This window comes from Phasianus colchicus, chromosome 1 (genome assembly GCF_987193195.1).
Source record: "Phasianus colchicus chromosome 1, bPhaCol1.hap1.1, whole genome shotgun sequence".
In the NCBI taxonomy this organism is placed as follows: domain Eukaryota; kingdom Metazoa; phylum Chordata; class Aves; order Galliformes; family Phasianidae; genus Phasianus; species Phasianus colchicus.
Window position 1 is genome coordinate 184,445,368 of NC_143436.1, and position 17,027 is coordinate 184,462,394.

The 17,027-nt window shown below is 38.6% G+C and overlaps 1 protein-coding gene across 2 annotated transcripts in view; it reads left to right on the forward strand.

Moving 5' to 3' along the window:
* TRPC6 (transient receptor potential cation channel subfamily C member 6) overlaps positions 1 to 16,965 on the forward strand; it is a 94,965-nt gene extending 78,000 nt beyond the window's left edge. For both annotated transcript variants that reach the window (XM_031616150.2, XM_090133998.1), the window contains 6 exons: positions 1,189 to 1,453; positions 3,046 to 3,241; positions 5,132 to 5,335; positions 9,895 to 9,978; positions 11,219 to 11,294; positions 13,941 to 16,965. In XM_031616150.2, the coding sequence (XP_031472010.1) occupies positions 1,189 to 1,453; positions 3,046 to 3,241; positions 5,132 to 5,335; positions 9,895 to 9,978; positions 11,219 to 11,294; positions 13,941 to 14,089 (974 nt within the window). In that variant the 3' untranslated portion in view covers positions 14,090 to 16,965. The remainder of the gene's footprint in view (positions 1 to 1,188; positions 1,454 to 3,045; positions 3,242 to 5,131; positions 5,336 to 9,894; positions 9,979 to 11,218; positions 11,295 to 13,940) is intronic.
* The last annotated feature ends 62 nt before the right edge of the window (positions 16,966 to 17,027 follow it).

Consider the following 17,027-nt stretch of genomic DNA (forward strand, 5'->3'; position numbering starts at 1 on the left):
ATAACTGACTTGTATTAAATAGTTATTTATTAGTTAAAATAGTTATTTATTAGTTAAAAGCTCTGAATAGTACTTTACCAATAAGTCAGTGATTGCCTTCATTTCTGTATAAATTATTTATTTTCTTCAATGACTACACTCTGCTGGGATGTATGAAATCCATGCCAGGTTAACCTCTTCTCTTTCTCTGAAGCATAATTGTGAATTGAACTTAATTATCTGAACTTAAGTATCCTGAAGGATATTGCTTTGAGTTTCTCACTCTGACATTTTTCTATAGAAATTTGTTTAAGTACAGATTCAAACTTCAATTTGTTCCCCCACTTCAGATAAATGTGTTTCTAATCAAATGGCAATATCACATTCACTTGATCATAGAGTTACAGCACCATAGCATCACAGAATCGTGGAATCATAGAATGGCTTGGGTTGGAAAGGACCTTAAAGATCAGATAATTCCAACCCTGTATCATGGGCAGGATTGTCACTCACTGATTCAGAGAACATTCAAGAGTTACACAACTGGATTTGCTTCAGAAGAAGGGTTTAGAAGAAATGATGATAGAAAAGCTGAACTTTACTTAAATTCAGTAACACATTGGTAAATTCCAAAACAGTCAGAGAAAAGTACTTTAGTGACCTTACAGACTGTTTAATTTGCTTGTCTTTCATTTATAATCAGTGGAGATCTATTAAGTACAGTAAGTAGAGCCAGTATCCTACCTCTATTTCAATCTTAATGAAGCACCTTCCTTTCTTACACTTTTATTTCTGGTGACATATAAGGCATTCACTGAGCACTGTGAAGTAGTGGACAACCACTACTAGCACTGTGGCACACTGAAGCCAGCTGAATAACTAAGTATTCACTACTCTTGTTGACTTTGTTTACAGGAGGACGTCGGTTTTCTATGTGGTTTTTAAGTTCAGAAGGGTAAAAAATAACTGCTCCTTACTTTCAGTCGGCAAAGTTTTATACTTTTTTACTAATTAAAATAGCTGAAAAGTGAAGGAAAAAGTAAAATGTAGGTTGTACCTTGACCATTCAAAATATGCATTGCTCTATTGAATTCAGATCCAATTTGCAATGACTCTTGTTCATCATTACACACCTAAAAACAGCACTTCAGTGAATATTTTAGGGTGAACTTCAAAATGCTAACAGAAATTCTCATCTTTCATTTCTAGCCAGAATCAATTGGGATCCGTCTGATCCACAAATCATATCTGAAGGCCTGTATGCAATTGCAGTGGTGCTGAGTTTCTCCAGAATAGCCTATATCTTACCAGCCAACGAAAGCTTTGGACCGCTGCAGATATCACTTGGCAGAACTGTGAAAGATATCTTCAAGTTCATGGTGATATTTATCATGGTGTTTGTAGCTTTCATGATAGGAATGTTTAATCTCTACTCCTATTATCTGGGAGCAAAACAAAATGAAGCATTTACAACGTAAGTACAACTGATTAAACTTTAATGATTGTGGGCTGTTTTTTAGAGGAAAGATGGTTGCTTGCATTGTATATCTTACATTTACTAATTGTTGCATAAGTTTATAATTGTTTTTAAAAATCACTTTGTGTTGGATTAAGTAGTTATTTTCTCTCTTGTATGTTAGTGGATGAGCTCTTAATCCTGGGCCTGCAGGACAGATCCTGCTGTGAGGGCAGTCAGCATTACAACTTCAAAGCACAGCATGGTGGCTCCTTGCAGCGTGTGGGAGCTGCTGCCTCAGTCAGCTTCCACTGTCCTCTCACTGAAGCAGGCTGATCACTACAGTGTGATACACGCTATAAAATACTTCTCATTTAATTCAGGCGGCTCTGTATATTCTTTCTGGCCAAAGGTCTAAGCCACCTGTCTCTCCATAGTTTCCTATGGCAATAGATTGTTCTATCCTGGGAGGAAAAAGTATATTTTTGTTATTCCATTTTTTTTTTTTTCTTTTCCATCATAAGAAACGAAATTCTGATTTTACTCTTTCTGCCTCTTATTTGGTGTGAATTTGTTATGACATCTTATTTCTAACTGTGATTTTAAGATAAATCACTTGAATGAAAACTCACTCTTTTCCATGCTCATTTTGGTTTGGATTGTCATGGTATTCAAGCTGTAGTGATTACAAAGCATACACAGCTAAGAAACAAACTTGGCCAAGATGGAAATTTTTTTTTACTAATTTTCTTCTTATTATTAGTTCACACAATAGATGAAATACCTGAAACTTCAATTCTCAGATAGAGTGCTGATAGAATACTATATACAGAGAGGTAGATTCACAATTAAAAATTATGAATTTAATTTTTTTTCCTTAACAATAATGCTATAAAATCCAAAATATGCTGTGCAATGCTAGTGCGTTCAGGTCACTGCAAAATAAGAGTTATTCATCAAAGCAGGAGGAAATACATCTACAGAAGGGTGCAGATAGGAATAGATGCCCCAGATATTTGGATTTATGTCTATGTGTATATATAATATATATTTAATATATCATATATATTATCCTATATATTCCCTCTCTCTCTGTATGCATATATATATATATGTAACCTGAAAAAATAAATCAGAAAATCAGAGTCACCACACCATGGCTTATTATCTTTACCCTGCATCTCTGGGAATAGTAAAAGCTTAGCTTCAGGATTTCAGTGTAAAAGACACCTTCTTTGAAGAATATTGCTTTGCAGTTAGAGAAGCTGACATCACAGTTTCAGAATACCATTCATATTAATGGTGTAATAATTAATACCAACTTTTACCATTACAAACTGTTCGTGCAATTATAATGAAGCATGTAAAGGTTAGTAATTTTTGTTATTTATGTCAACATTACAGGCAAGTAGGTAGCATGTAGAATAAAGTTGTTTATAGTGAATCACTGTAATATGCTTTTGAAGCTATGCATATAATTCCTAAACTGAATCAAATTTTTTATTGTCATTGTTAAACATTAGGAATGATATTACATTATAGAATAGCATATATACAGTAAGGCTCTACAGTTCTTCATTAATGTGCGTATGTTCAATTTTTCCTTTTAGTGTTGAAGAAAGTTTCAAGACATTGTTCTGGGCTATATTTGGACTGTCAGAAGTTAAATCAGTTGTTATCAATTATAAACACAAGTTCATTGAAAATATTGGCTACGTTCTTTATGGAGTCTATAATGTTACCATGGTCATTGTCTTACTGAACATGCTTATTGCCATGATTAACAGCTCATTTCAGGAAATTGAGGTAAAAATTCCACTTGTTATGAAATAGTTTTACATCTGGTTGTCTACATCTCCTGGAAGTGCTACCTAGTTGTCATCTTATATAAGAAAAGTAATACAGGATTTTGGAATGTATCATTCAAAAATATTAATTCCAACATTCATTTTTATTATAAAATACCTGGAAATTGCTCAGCTGCTTGTGCTTGAAGTAAGAGCTAGACTGGACCAAGGAACTGCTACTGAACTGTCTTAGGGTCCTAAAAAGGATACGCTGTATTGTGTGACTGAGTAAATCTTCCCTACCCCTTGGTTGTAGTTACTATTTGAGTAGTGAATAGTATCCTTCTTGCTACAAGGATGTTTTCATTCCTATGCCTTGACCTTGCCAGTCTAAAATATACTGTTTCCTTCTTTACTTTAAACAACCATTTCTTTAGTCCTCTGCAGTGAACAAAACTTTATATGACAAAGTAAACAGCAGAGCTGCTGACAATCAGCATGAACCTTTGCATGCCATGCACTACAAAGATCTAAATAATTGTCATTGCTTTGAAAAAAAGAAGCAGTTCTCCAGAAGATAGCCCATCCCAGCCTTTTCCAGGTGTTGCTTTGCTACAAAGCAGCATGCTCAGGTTGTTAGATTCTGATCTGCTCCAGGATCTGGAGGCTCTGGCTTGAGGTCACAGCCTAAGCAAGAGGAGCACACATTCTCTAGGGAGGTTCAGATTTTTCTGACTAAGAAGACAACCCAACAAACAAGCAGGTTCAGAGCAATAAAACCCAAACTGTTATCCATAAGCATCTTAAATGAATAGAAAGAGCTTCTAAAACCAGATACAGCTATATAGAGTCATGTCCTTGGGCTTGGCCTCATTTCTTTCTGCAGAATGGACTTCTCTTGAGCTTTTCTCTTGAACTCTACAGAGAAAGACCTGGGTGTCCTGGGGATCTGGAGGTTGACCATGAGCTGACAGTGCGCCCTCGTGGCCAAGGGGTGAATGGGCACAGACTGAAACAAGGAAAGTTCCATCTGAACTTGAAAAACTTCAGTACTTTGAGGGTTACTGAGACAAACTGACTGAATTAGTATGGAGTTGTCTTTTCTGGAGATATCTAAAAACAGCCCAGACACTTTCCTCTACAACCTGCTGTAGGGGACTGGCCTTAGTAGGGGGGTTGGATTAGGTGATCTGCAAAGGTTTGCTTCCAACTCCTACAATTCTGTGATTTACACAAAGGAGAAAAATAAGTGTTTTGACCATTATAAATGTTAAACATAAATTGTGGTGATGATAGCATACCTGATTTAATCTCATTTTAAAGCAAGTGGAAGGAATTCAGGAAGAATCCCCTAATCTTTCATAAGCTCATGTTTAAAGTAGTAAAATTCTTAGTTAAAATGTTGATATTATTTCTTCTTCACAAAGAAAATAATAGGTTAAAGACCAGTAAAATAAAAAATCAGATCTTATTTTCTCCTTGAGCATTTTACATTTCTGTTAACATAGTAAATGGAAAAGAAAAATCCTAAGTACCACAGAAGCAAATGACTACTCAGTCAAGCCTAGTTTTCATTAGGAATTGTGCTGTGTGTTCTTACTTCTTATTACTCTCTTAGCGCGTGGACAAAAAGTATTTGTGATGCTGTAATGCAGAATATTAGCACTCATTCTGCATTAACCAATGTCTAAATCAAAACTCCTTAGTTCTTCTGAAATTGCATTATTTTAAATGTAATGATAAAGGTTAAATTCATTTATAAGTGATTTTCACATATTATAATCAAGCTCTTGATCTGTTAGAAATTAAATTCAGCCAACTGCATTCAAAGCATGCAACATTATCTAGAGCATCTTCAATACTAAAGATGCTATTAATGCATATTAATAGTAATGTTTCTGTTTTTCAGGATGATGCTGATGTAGAATGGAAATTTGCAAGGGCTAAACTTTGGTTTTCTTACTTTGAAGAAGGGAGGACTCTGCCAGTACCCTTCAACTTAGTGCCAAGTCCAAAATCTTTGCTGTATCTCTTACTCAGACTCAAAAAATGGATCACTAAACCATTTATGTGCCAAAAGAAAAGCTTCCAGGAAGATGCAGAGATGAACAAGGTAATTTTATTGTACATATACCAACTACTAATTTCAAAAGATAAAAACAATTTAAAGTTTTCATTATCAGTGTTGATCATTTTTTTCTGATGAAACTCCTGATCTTCTTCATCCAGACTGAAATCAGTCACTGGATACAGGCTGAAATTCTTATCTTGGTTTTTTAATATGAATATTTGTCTACATCTATAATCAGTTAAGTTCCAAAATAACATTGTAAATGTACAGTTCTTCCTGCTTTCTGTCACAGAATTAGAAAATACTCAGCAGTGTCTGATCCAACTGCCTCCTCAGTTCTGAGGTCAGACCAGGCTGCTTAGGACTTCATCTAGTCCAGTCTTGAAAACCTCCAAGAACAGAGAGCACAACCTGTCTGGGCAGTGTTCCATCCAGGATGAAACTCTTGTTTCAGGCAGAACAAGCCCAGCTTCTTTAGCCTCTTCTGATAGGGAAAGTGATTTAGCCCCCACCATTTCTGTGGTCCTCTGCTAAGCCTGACAGGTGCACTCCAACACTTCCTCTGACACCTGGCCATTGGTAAAGATACTGGGAACCAATAATGAGTGTTGTCCCTCAAGGGTCCATACTTGCACCAATACCACATGATATCTTCATCTATGACATAGATAGTGGGATCAAGTGCACCCTCAGCAAGCAGATAACACCAAGCCGAGTGGTGCAGTTGAAATGCAAGAAGGAAGGAGCATCCTCCAGAGGGACCTGAGTAGGCTTGGAAAATGGGCACTCATTAAGTTCATAAAGCGCAAGTCCAAAGTCCTGCATCTGGGCCAGAGCAGTTTGCAATTAGTCTGTCAGTATTATCAACAAAGAGTAGATTGAGAGCACTTGGGAGTACTGGTGGTTGAAAAATTGGAAATGAGCTGACACTGTGCGCTTGCAGCCCAGATAGCCAGTAGTATCCAATGGCGCAACAAAAGTGGCATGGCTAAACCATCCTGTGATTTAGAGATTCATAGATTCTGTGTTAAAAAGTGTAAACCCCATGACAAGAACCCTTACTACTCTCTGAGTAAAAGTATCCAGCCAGAGTTTTGCCCACAACATCCTAATGTTGGTAAAATATATTCTGAAGCACAGTGTTAAAATCACAGAATCAAAGAATCTTTTGAGTTGGAAGGGCCCTTAAAGGTCATCTAGTTCAACTCCCCTTATAAATAGGGACATCTACAGCTGGATCAAGTTGCCATTCTCAGATCTCCCCATAGCTGTCTATTCTCCAGGCTGAACAGCTCCAGCTCTCTCAGCCTGTCCTCATATGAGAGGTGTTCCATCCCTTGAATCATTTTTGTGGTCCTCCTCTAGACACACTCCAATAGATCCATGTCCCTCCTGTACTGAGAACTCCACATCTGCATGCAGTACTCCAGGCGAGGCCTCACCAGTGCAGAGCAGAGGGGCAGGATCACCTCTTTTGCTCTACTGGCAACACTTCTTTCAGTGCAGCCCAGGGTACGTTGACTCTCTGGGCTGCAAGGGCACACTGCTGCTCTTGTCCAGCTTGCCATTCCCTGCTACCCCAAATCCTTTTTGGCACGGCTGTACTCCATCCTTTGTCCCCCAGTGTGTACTAACAGTGGGGGTGGCCACGAGCCAGGTGAAGGACATTGCACTTGGTGTTGTTGAACTTCATGAGATTCACCTGAGACCACTGCTCAAGACTGTAACAACCTTGCTAAAGTAAAGATAGATTACATCCCCAGCTCTTCCTTCATCTGCAAATCCAGTCATTTTATCACAGAGAGCCATCTGGAGTGTCAGGCAGATTTTAGCCTTCATAAATCCACATTTACTGTTCTCAGTAAGCGTATGCTTCTCTATGTACTCAGAAATGTTCTCCAACAAAACTTAATCCATTATTTTTCCAGTTATCCAAGTGAGGCTGGGTGGCTTGTGGTTGCCAAGATCATCATTTTGGTTTCTTTTGAAGATGAGTTTGACATGTCTTTCTTTGGAGACCTCTTCCAGTCTCCATGATCTTTCTGTCATCTTTGCAAGGACTCCATCTGCTCTCAGCACCCATGGTTGCAGCCCATCAGATCCAGCAAACATGCCTAGGCCAAACTCTCTCAACTTACCCCTGATTCAACTCTTCTTCTCAGCCTGTTGTTGGAACCCCTCATCAAAGCTCTTCTCTAAGCACAGTGCCCTGGTAGGCTAATGGTGAAGCCTGAAGGAGGGAAAGCATCAAATCCCTCAGCTCTGCTGTCACTAACCAGCCTGCTCCACTGAGCCACAGACCCACTTCTTCGCTGTTCAGAGTTTTCCTGCTATTTCAGCAGTAGAAGCTCTTCTCATTGCCTTTGCAGATGTCAGCTTGAGGTGAGTTTTGGCTTTCCTAATGCCTCTGTCGTGCACTTGCTTGGGCAGTGTTTTGAATTCCCCTTTGCAGCCTATCTCTAAGCCTGTTCACCAAGAAAGCAGTTTGGTTTTATTGTAAAGCATTCTGATATTTGTTTTATACAAATGTAGTAAAAAGCACTTGAGCTGATTCATAGCTGTATATAACAGGCTTGTTTAAAGAGTTTATAGTCAGCCTATTTTTCTTGCAGTGGTTTGAGATAAATTAATTGCATTAGGGGAACATAGGGTTTTAGATGGAGGTGGAAGTCTAAAGACAAACACTGTTGTAACTTTGTAAGCAACCAAGGAGACTTAATATGTAGAAAGATGAGCATATGGCAATAGTCACTTATAAAAAAAATAAATAAGAGTTTGTTATTTTGGTAGAATCAGATATATCCTTTATGAAACTTTTTAAAGTGGAAGGATCAGACTGAGCAGAGTCCTGTTCAAGGTCAGTAATTTTTGAGATGGTGGCTATAGTTTAGCGGAGTGGAGGCCAGTGAAGAAATTACTTGCCTCTGTGGGTTCTTAGCGAGTCTGACAAGCACTTCTTTCATAAGAGCTGAAGAGTAGAAGCGAAAAGAAATTCATCACAATCCTAGAAGGAAAGCATGGAGCTACAGTGCGCCTCTGGCAAGCCCCTGCCTCTGGTTCATAATGGCTTATAAAAGCAAACACAGATGTTACAAACACTGCCACCAACAGCAGCCTTGTTATTAATTTCAGATGTCTCGTGTGCTACAGGTAAATCTTCTAGCATTTCACAGATCTTATGGAATAGAGTGAGTTTGACGGGACCCACAAAGATCAGTGGAGTCCAATCCTGGCTCCATGCAGCGCCATCCAGAAGTCAAACCCTGTGTCTGAGGGCGTTGTCCAAATGCTCCTTGAGCGCCGGAAGCTTAAGGCCACATCCACTGCCCTGGGGAACATGTTCTGTGCCCAACCACTTTCTGGCAGAGAATCTTATCCCAGCTCTCAGGCAGACCCTCCCCTGACACAGCTCCATGCCTTTCCCTCAACATTTGCTCAAGGTTTTAGCGACTCAGCATTTTTAAAGCTTTTCATTAAGCTTGACAAAAGTTGATTTCACCACTGCACTGAATTTCAAGCTGTACTAGAGAAAGTTGACATGAGAATCAAGTTTAAACAAGAATGTTTTTTTCTAATAGCAATGGCATATATGCTACATTTCTTTCACACAACACATCTGGAGTGATGGAGACTTATTTTTGTTAGTTTTTATCATTGGTGTATTTAAATTACCTTCGCTTCAGTCTTCAGTTACTCTCGTGCAAATTTTTAATTGATATTTCCTTAAAAATATGTACTAGTTCACTCATTTATGTGACAAGCTGAGTTCATTACAGTAATAGAATTTTTTAGGAGAGGAAAAAGCCATAGGCAGGACGCTTAACAAATCAGTGTAAAAATGAAGTTATTTGGAAATCTTGGCAGTTTCTGCCACCAAGTGGTCAGTCAGCAGAGTACAATCAATGCATAGAGTGTGAAGCACAGAAATGTGCTTTTTGCAGGGGAAGCACTGTTCATTTTATTCTACTACATTATTTCTACAAATTATTCATTAGGAAACCAGGAGCTGAAGAAGCAGGAAGGTGTTTTTTTCTCTTTTATTCTAATAATAAAGGTGACGCTCAGAAGAATATGTATTAGATTTCAAATTCTGAAAAACAGTGATTATACAGTGATGTGCTCACACTAGCCAACGTTTTTGTTATAAATCACATCATTTTAGTTACAACATATTAGATAAACTTATGTTTTCCAATATATATTCAACGCATTTAAGGTATCTTCATTCAAGCAACAAAATGCAACATTAGCTTTTTATCCATCTTTAATTCAGTTTCCATCTGAACTCAACTTAGTATGTTAGATATAAATAATACTTATTCACTATATATCTCCCTATATATTGTACAGTTGTTTTTGCTTATTTAAAATACACATAACCCAAAGAAAACCTCCCAGTTCCTCCCTATCCTACAGCACAATCTGGAAGGGCTTGTTTTAGCCCCTGTGATGGAGTTCTGCACAGGTATGAAGACTACCACAGTAGTTTCATACTCCCAGAACTGGGCTCAACAGTTAATGTTTTATCATACAGTATCTGTGCGAGGTAATTTAACTTGACATTGTACTCATATTTATTTTGTCTTATGTTTCCATTTCAGCTCGGTCAAAGGAAGCAATCAAGTATAAGAAGTTCTGATGAAATCCACTTAAACAGTTTAAACAATCCTCCAAGACAATATCAGGTAAAAAGCACTTTATTTTTGTACCCAGTCAAGAAGTTGTGCAGATCAGACTGACAGCATGAAGACAGTCTGAATTTATGCCAAACAACATGAGTCAGGAACAAATCCATAGACTTCGTGTAGGTCAGAAACAAATGCAATAATTTAGATACAGTAAAATGTAAGGGTTTTTTTTTTTTTTTTTGCTTGTTTGTTTTGTTTTGTCTTTGTTGCTTGCCCTTATTGTGCAATATTTTACAGTGTTTGAAAATATCTTTATTTTTAGACACAGGTTGAGTTTTCAACTCCCTCAACTGCACAATACAAACTAAGAAAACCTAAAACACAAGAGGGAATGGGAATTGGAATGGTTTTAAACTATGACAGGAGAGGTTTACGTTAGATATGAGGAGGAAGTTTTTCACACAGAGGTGGTTTGAAACTAGATGATCATTGTGGTCCTTTTCAACCCAGGCCATTCTATGATTCTATGATTGTAAAAGAAATGCAAGAAAGTTCTGATCTGTTTGCTGAAGCAGCTTAGCTTTTTTGTGTTGTGTTTCTATATTCTTATACCTCAAACACAGGAAATATCTTTCAGCCTTTATGCTTTCATTAGTCTCATTATTTTTTGTCTCCTCATAATCTTACTATTTATCACTGCATTATAATGATTCCGGTCATGAAAAGGTGAGTTTTTCTAACAGTCTTGTAGAGATGCTGCATAGTAATAACAGTGGTGCAGAGCAAAGAAACCAAGTTTATTTCTTCAACAAAAGGGTACTGAAAGTAGTGTGGAGTAAAGTAGTGATACTTTTCTAACCATAAGGCAAAAGCAAGTTGCTTTCTTTGCTGCACCACTGTTGCTATTATGCAGCATCTATACAAGACTGTTCCAAAAAAATCTGACAAGTCCTACACTGTGAAAAGTCTGAATGCAAGAAAAAATAGCATATTTTTTATAGCATAGATGTTGAAATTTTGTAGTGATAAGCAGAATCACAGAATTACAGAATCACCAAGACTGGAAAAGACCTACAAGATCATCCAGTCCAACCATCCACCTCACCAGTAGCTCTCACTAACCCATGTCCCTCAACACAACATCCAAACGTTTCTTGAACACCTGCAGGTCAGTGACTCCACCACCTCCCTGGGCAGCCCATTCCACTGCCTGACCACCCATTCAGACAAGTAGTATTTCCTAACGTCCAGCCTGAAAGCAAGTAAGAAAACTTTTCTTTAACTTTCTTCTTTGCAGAAAATAATGAAGCGTCTGATTAAAAGATATGTACTGAAAGCTCAGATAGATAAGGAAAGTGATGAAGTCAATGAAGGTGAGTATGTTGATGAATTACATGTTTACCTCTAGTCAGAGAATCAAAACGAACTAATTAAAGTGGTTACATACTCCACTTGAAAAAATATTCCCCAAATACTTAGTCCACTTGACATATTTACAAGTGCAAAATGTAAAACTAACATTACACTGAAGTTAAGAAGAGATGTGGCTTTCTGATTGTCCTTTCCCATCAGGAAATATTGTGGCAAGAGGGCTCCGAGCTCTCTTGCTGATGCAGCAAGAGAGGTGCAGACTCCCTTGCTGGTGCAGAACGAAGGACGAAGGACGTTTATTGTAGGTGCTTACAACCTTTTATACCTGTGCAACAACAACTAGTTGTTGTCATTTCATAGCAAATACTGTTTTCTAATTTAGAATTTGGACACAGCACAACTTTCAAACATACTTTCAATGTTGTTAGCCCTATCTTAGAATTTTCTGGAGCACTGAACAACTACTTCAACAGCTAAAAGATTCAGAAAAATACACTGCAGAAATGCCAACAGCTGGAATGAATGCAAGTCCAAACACAAGCATACTTCACAGCAGCAGCTTTCCGCAGCTCCAGCTCCCACACGCTGACGACCACAAAGCTTGGAGCTTTGATTCTCCTTCTCTTGCGGTGGTGAATGAGCCATAGGCTCAGGGTCTGCAAGCTTTGCTTCAAGTTGCTGAGCTCCTATAGCTTCCATTCCAGCGCCTTTTGTTGTGCAAATTCCTTAGTAGTGGAGTTCTTTACTGTAAACAGCATCTTTTCGAAGTCAGCCTTCGCGTTTCCAATCGCTAGCTGTTGAAATACAAGAGCTTTCTCCTCCTCATTATCGACCTGTTTTTCCAATGAGTTCTTAAGCCCATCCAGAAATGTCATATACGGTTCTTGGGACTGTTGCTTAATACTAACAAAAGACTGCCTTTGCTTTCCAGCCTATGGTACAGCTCGGAAAGCATGCATTGCCAAATGCTTAACTTGTAACCCTTCTGCAGCAATTAGCACCTGTTGAGCTGGGGTGGAGAAATCTCTCTCCCGCATCAAGGCATTCACATCTACAGCCCAAAGCAGGTTTCTCCACTGCAGCAACAAGATTTCAGTTGCCTGACTGTGTGCCAATCCCCTACATTTCGATTCCTACACGGTGTCTCGCAGGACACTGTACGACAAAGCCTCCCACCGCAGCCCTTGTCCCGGGGCCACAATGAAAAGGAAAGCCCTCAACATATCCATGTCTCCAGCTTTTCTGGCCTCCCTCCAAATACACGTCCACGTACAACGCGGATCGGAGAGAAACAGATCTGGCTCTTCCTTAAGGTCTGTCAGGCCAGGATCAAAAACTCATCAGGACCTTTGGGAGAGAAGGCAGCAGGACCCCGCACAGCGGTGGTAATGAAGGAGCTGGCGGCACAGCGGATGAACCCGATGAGAAGCCAGCAGCTCTTCCACCTTCGGATGAATTGGGGGCAGCCAATGATGAGCCTGTATGACTTTTTAAGGCTTCAAAATTTTTTCTCAAGGTTTTTAGCAACCCGGACACCATCCCATCACCACTAGTGGATGCATCCCACAATTTTACTAAGACATTTTTCGGTTCAGATCTCATTTTGTTCCCCGTGTTATGCAGTCGCTTACCTTTGTCCAGTGAAGACAGTCGGCTGGGGACGCTAAGACTTCTCTCAGTCTTGTGCTTCTTTCAGCAGGATAGGGCTTCTGCCAGCCCGACGCTTCTCTGTAGGGCTTCTTTCAGCCCTTTCCATCTAGAGCTTCTTTTCAGCTCCCTTTCACTAGAGCTTCATTCAGCTCCCCTTTTCTCTAGAGCAGCAGCAAGACACCCTTGCTGGTGCAGAACAAAGGAAGAAGGATGGTTATTGTAGGTGCTTACAACCTTTATACCCCGCAGCAACAACTGGTTACGTGTAGGAGCCAGGCACCTCGTATGTGTTTACGTCTGGCTCAAGTTACTGCTAAGCTTTTTTAGTCTTGGCAAGATAATGATTTTCTTTATCCCACAAAATATCACCACTCTGGCACTGTCCTTTGAGGAGTGATGCCATGCCTAGTATAGATCATACATGTCCTGTACTGGGGCTGATTTATGCAGTGGCTGGTTTGGGGCACTCCCCTCTGTGGATATGTGTTCTTATTAGGGATATATGCATGGGAATGCATATTCATATACATACTTGTGTGTGTGTGTTAGCTGAAATCAGCTGGTACGTGCACTTAGCAGAAATGTTCACCTTTGTTTGTACACCTCTGATGTGGGAAAGGCACTTAATGCAGAAGGAAAAGCAGAGGACATCTCTTCTGGATAGTGAGAGGCCTTTTGGATGGCCAGGACAACTCTGGCACACAATCTGAGTGATTTCTCTTACACAGAGTAGGTCAGCAACTTTCATGTGAAGGATCACTAAGATTTTGTGAACTGATCTGAACTCTCACACTCCTGCCTTCGGAATTGTTTATTTCTTAAACTGCTTTTTTTTATTCCTATCCATAACCCAACATTCATCAGTGGCCTACAGAACACCCACACACTTCTGGTTCAGTGAAGAAATCCAGAGAAAAGCCATGATGACTGAGAGGTGTATGGATATGTTATTTTGTCCTTCTTTTCTTAATAGTATGACCTTCTAATGTCTGTTGCAGGTGAACTGAAGGAGATTAAACAGGACATTTCAAGTCTCCGGTATGAGCTCCTTGAGGAAAAATCTCAAAATTCAGAAGATTTGGCAGAACTTATAAGGAAACTTGGGGAAAAACTGTCAATCAACTCTAAAGAAGAAAGCAAGAGATAACCAAACATTTATGAAATGCAACAGAACATTAATCCACTCAAAGCCATATTTCTGTTTTTCTCAAGTCTAGCTCACATTTCTATTATGGATTCAGAAATCACATCATTCCAGTTCTTTACTGCAGAAATCACAGTAGCAAATCCTCTGTGGCCATGGTTAATGACTTGATATTTATTTATTCATTACCTGTTGAAGATATAGCTTTAGATCATTTTAATATTCAATTTACCTCTTTTAGAATGTGAGTGGAATGTTAATAAGCCCAAACATGAAAGATTAAAAACATAAATCCAAACTTTTCCTACATTAACTGGTTGTTTTTCCAAATTTAATTTAATAGACATTCATGCATTTGTTTTAATGAAGCAGAAGAGGAATATTCTAGGCTTTTACATATTTATATCAAAATCTATTTAATTTTTCAAGCATTCCCAATTAGCAAAAAAAAGGGGAAAAAAAAAAAAAGCTAATTGCCTTTCTTAAATATGTGCAGGATATTAGAGTGATTTATTTGAGCACCTCATTGAAAGAGGTAGGTAGTAGAATACTCAGAGGTCTTCCCTACTTACCTCTATCACTGCTGAGGTGTCCTGAAAGATACCTAGGTTCCAATGTTCCAATGGGAGTTGGTGCATTAAGATAGAAATATTTTTCATCAAGCTTATTGAAGAGCTGTTGCTGAGGCCTGATGGAGATTCCTTTAATCCAAAACAATTAATCCTTGAAGTTCTAGTCTGTTCCAAAACTCCCCAGCTCTGTTTTTATGTCTTGAAGTAAAACTTACAAACTGCAAGGAAATTTGAATAAGACTTATTTAAGTTGGGAAATAGCAAAATATTAGGTGCAAACCCTTCGAATTTGGGGAATGTTATGCACTGGGAACCACGATTTCTCACAGTTAAACTTGTTTAAATTGTTGAATTTTGTTCAGATGTATCCATAGCAAAAGAAAGCATGTTGTTCCAAAGACATGAAATCTCATGTTTGGATGTTTTCATCCCTTGTCCTTTTTTGTTTGTTTGTTTGTTTGAGAATCTCCTGTGCAGTGTTTCCTAGGACTTCATCAATGAAAAGTCTTTTGCTTGTCATCATCAGTATCCACCAATGCTTTCACCTTGCCCACTGCAGTACTCCCCTGTCTCTGGCTGGAGGAGAGGGAGTGTAAGCTGGTCTGGTTGTCAGTCGTGTGACTTGCCAGCTAATACCTACATGCAGAATAGTTGGCTGTTTTCTGTTTCTCCTAGTGGATGTGGGCTGAATGTCATTAATTTTTCCCTCAATTAATACAGTAAATAGGGTTTCTCTCTTCTAACAATCAGCAGTTCTGGGATTGTTATAAGCATTTATTACATTCCTCTTTAAGCTTGTTTAAAGAAATCAAAAGGGCTGGGAAATATTTTAACACAAACTTCAAGATGCATAACACACCTATAAAAACCTTGTATGCTTAGGAAACAAGGCTAGGAATGGCTTGACAGTAATTGCTTTTAAAGTAGCTTTGTGAAACTTATTTATTGTGGAATATATTGGAATGTTTCCATGTCTCTCTTTTAGACTGGAGGTATAAAAATGTTTTTAATGGTTGCAGATTAGTTTCCAGCTGAAATTACTGAGAGTCCTTTCTTCAAAAATGTTGGTCAAATCACTGTGTATTTTCAGGGAAAAAAAAAGACTGAATGAGAATTGGTTTTGCAACCAATACAGATACAGGGAACTGAGGGTTCTGCCCTGCCTGGAGTGTGGTCAGAGTCATGCAGGATGGTCTTCCCAGGCAGTATTAACCATGAGTTGGGGGAACTTAGCCTTATGCTCAGCCCATGAGGTTAGCCATTATTGGAGCATGTGGGTCTCAAACACAATGAACTCAGGGTTTAGAAATTTTTAAGGTCTCTTCTTCTGAGGGAAGAGAAAGGAAATGAGATTTTCAAAGGTACTAGAACAGGCTGTATTACAAACGCTGTGTGTGACTGGAAAACTATGAGCTACAGAATAGTCAATTTAATAACTTGCCTTTGATAATTAAAAAGCATTACCTCATAACCTGCCATATTTCCTGCAGTAGCCCACAGGGAGTGCTGCAGACTCTGAGATGACTGTGCTGGTTGTACGTCAGCAGAGATGCTCTGGTTTCAGTGTCAGCCATTTTACAGAAACAAAGGCAGTAGGGATGGTCTGTGGTTGGAAGTCAGCATGAAGCTATCTATCTTCACAGTCTTTTGGCTCCTAGAAGGCTTCTGTCCATCTCCTTGAGTCAGGATTGGCCGCTGATTTTGAGTTCCCACTCAATATGAATATCTGCGGCCTGGTTTTCTGAAGCAGTGAGCGCATTCTACAGCTCCACTTAATGACCACATTAGAGACCCCACTGCACAAAGATTTTCTACTTTTAAGAAATCTGTTGACCAGACATCTGACTTCCTATTACAGTCAAAATTTGCTTTCACTGAGTATTTTTGTTCATTGTAATGTACAATTTGGATTTGCAGCCCAGTTCTGGATGATGGTAAAACCTTCAGTCTCCATAAATGCAGTGTGAGGAAGTGGCACTTAAGGAAATGTGTAAATGTAATTTAAAATCCTGGCACTTTTAAAGGGAAGATTTTTCTTACAGAGACAAAATGGACACTGTGAATTTGTTTAAGCCCAAATTTTGACTTATCTTAAACTATAGAATCGTAATGTATATATTGTATTTCATGAAAAAAAATACATATGGATTTTTTTAATTCAATGAATATATTTTATATGTAGTTATTACTCATGGAACAATTTGTTAAATATATTTGAAGAAGTCTAATGCCAAATGTAGTGTGACAAACATTGTAGTATTTAAAATGAGCACAATACCAAATATCTATTTCTGATCAAAAATTAAATGTACCAGACTCAAAATACCTCAGTGTTGCATTGTATGATCATGTTGGTCCTTCGCTGCCTC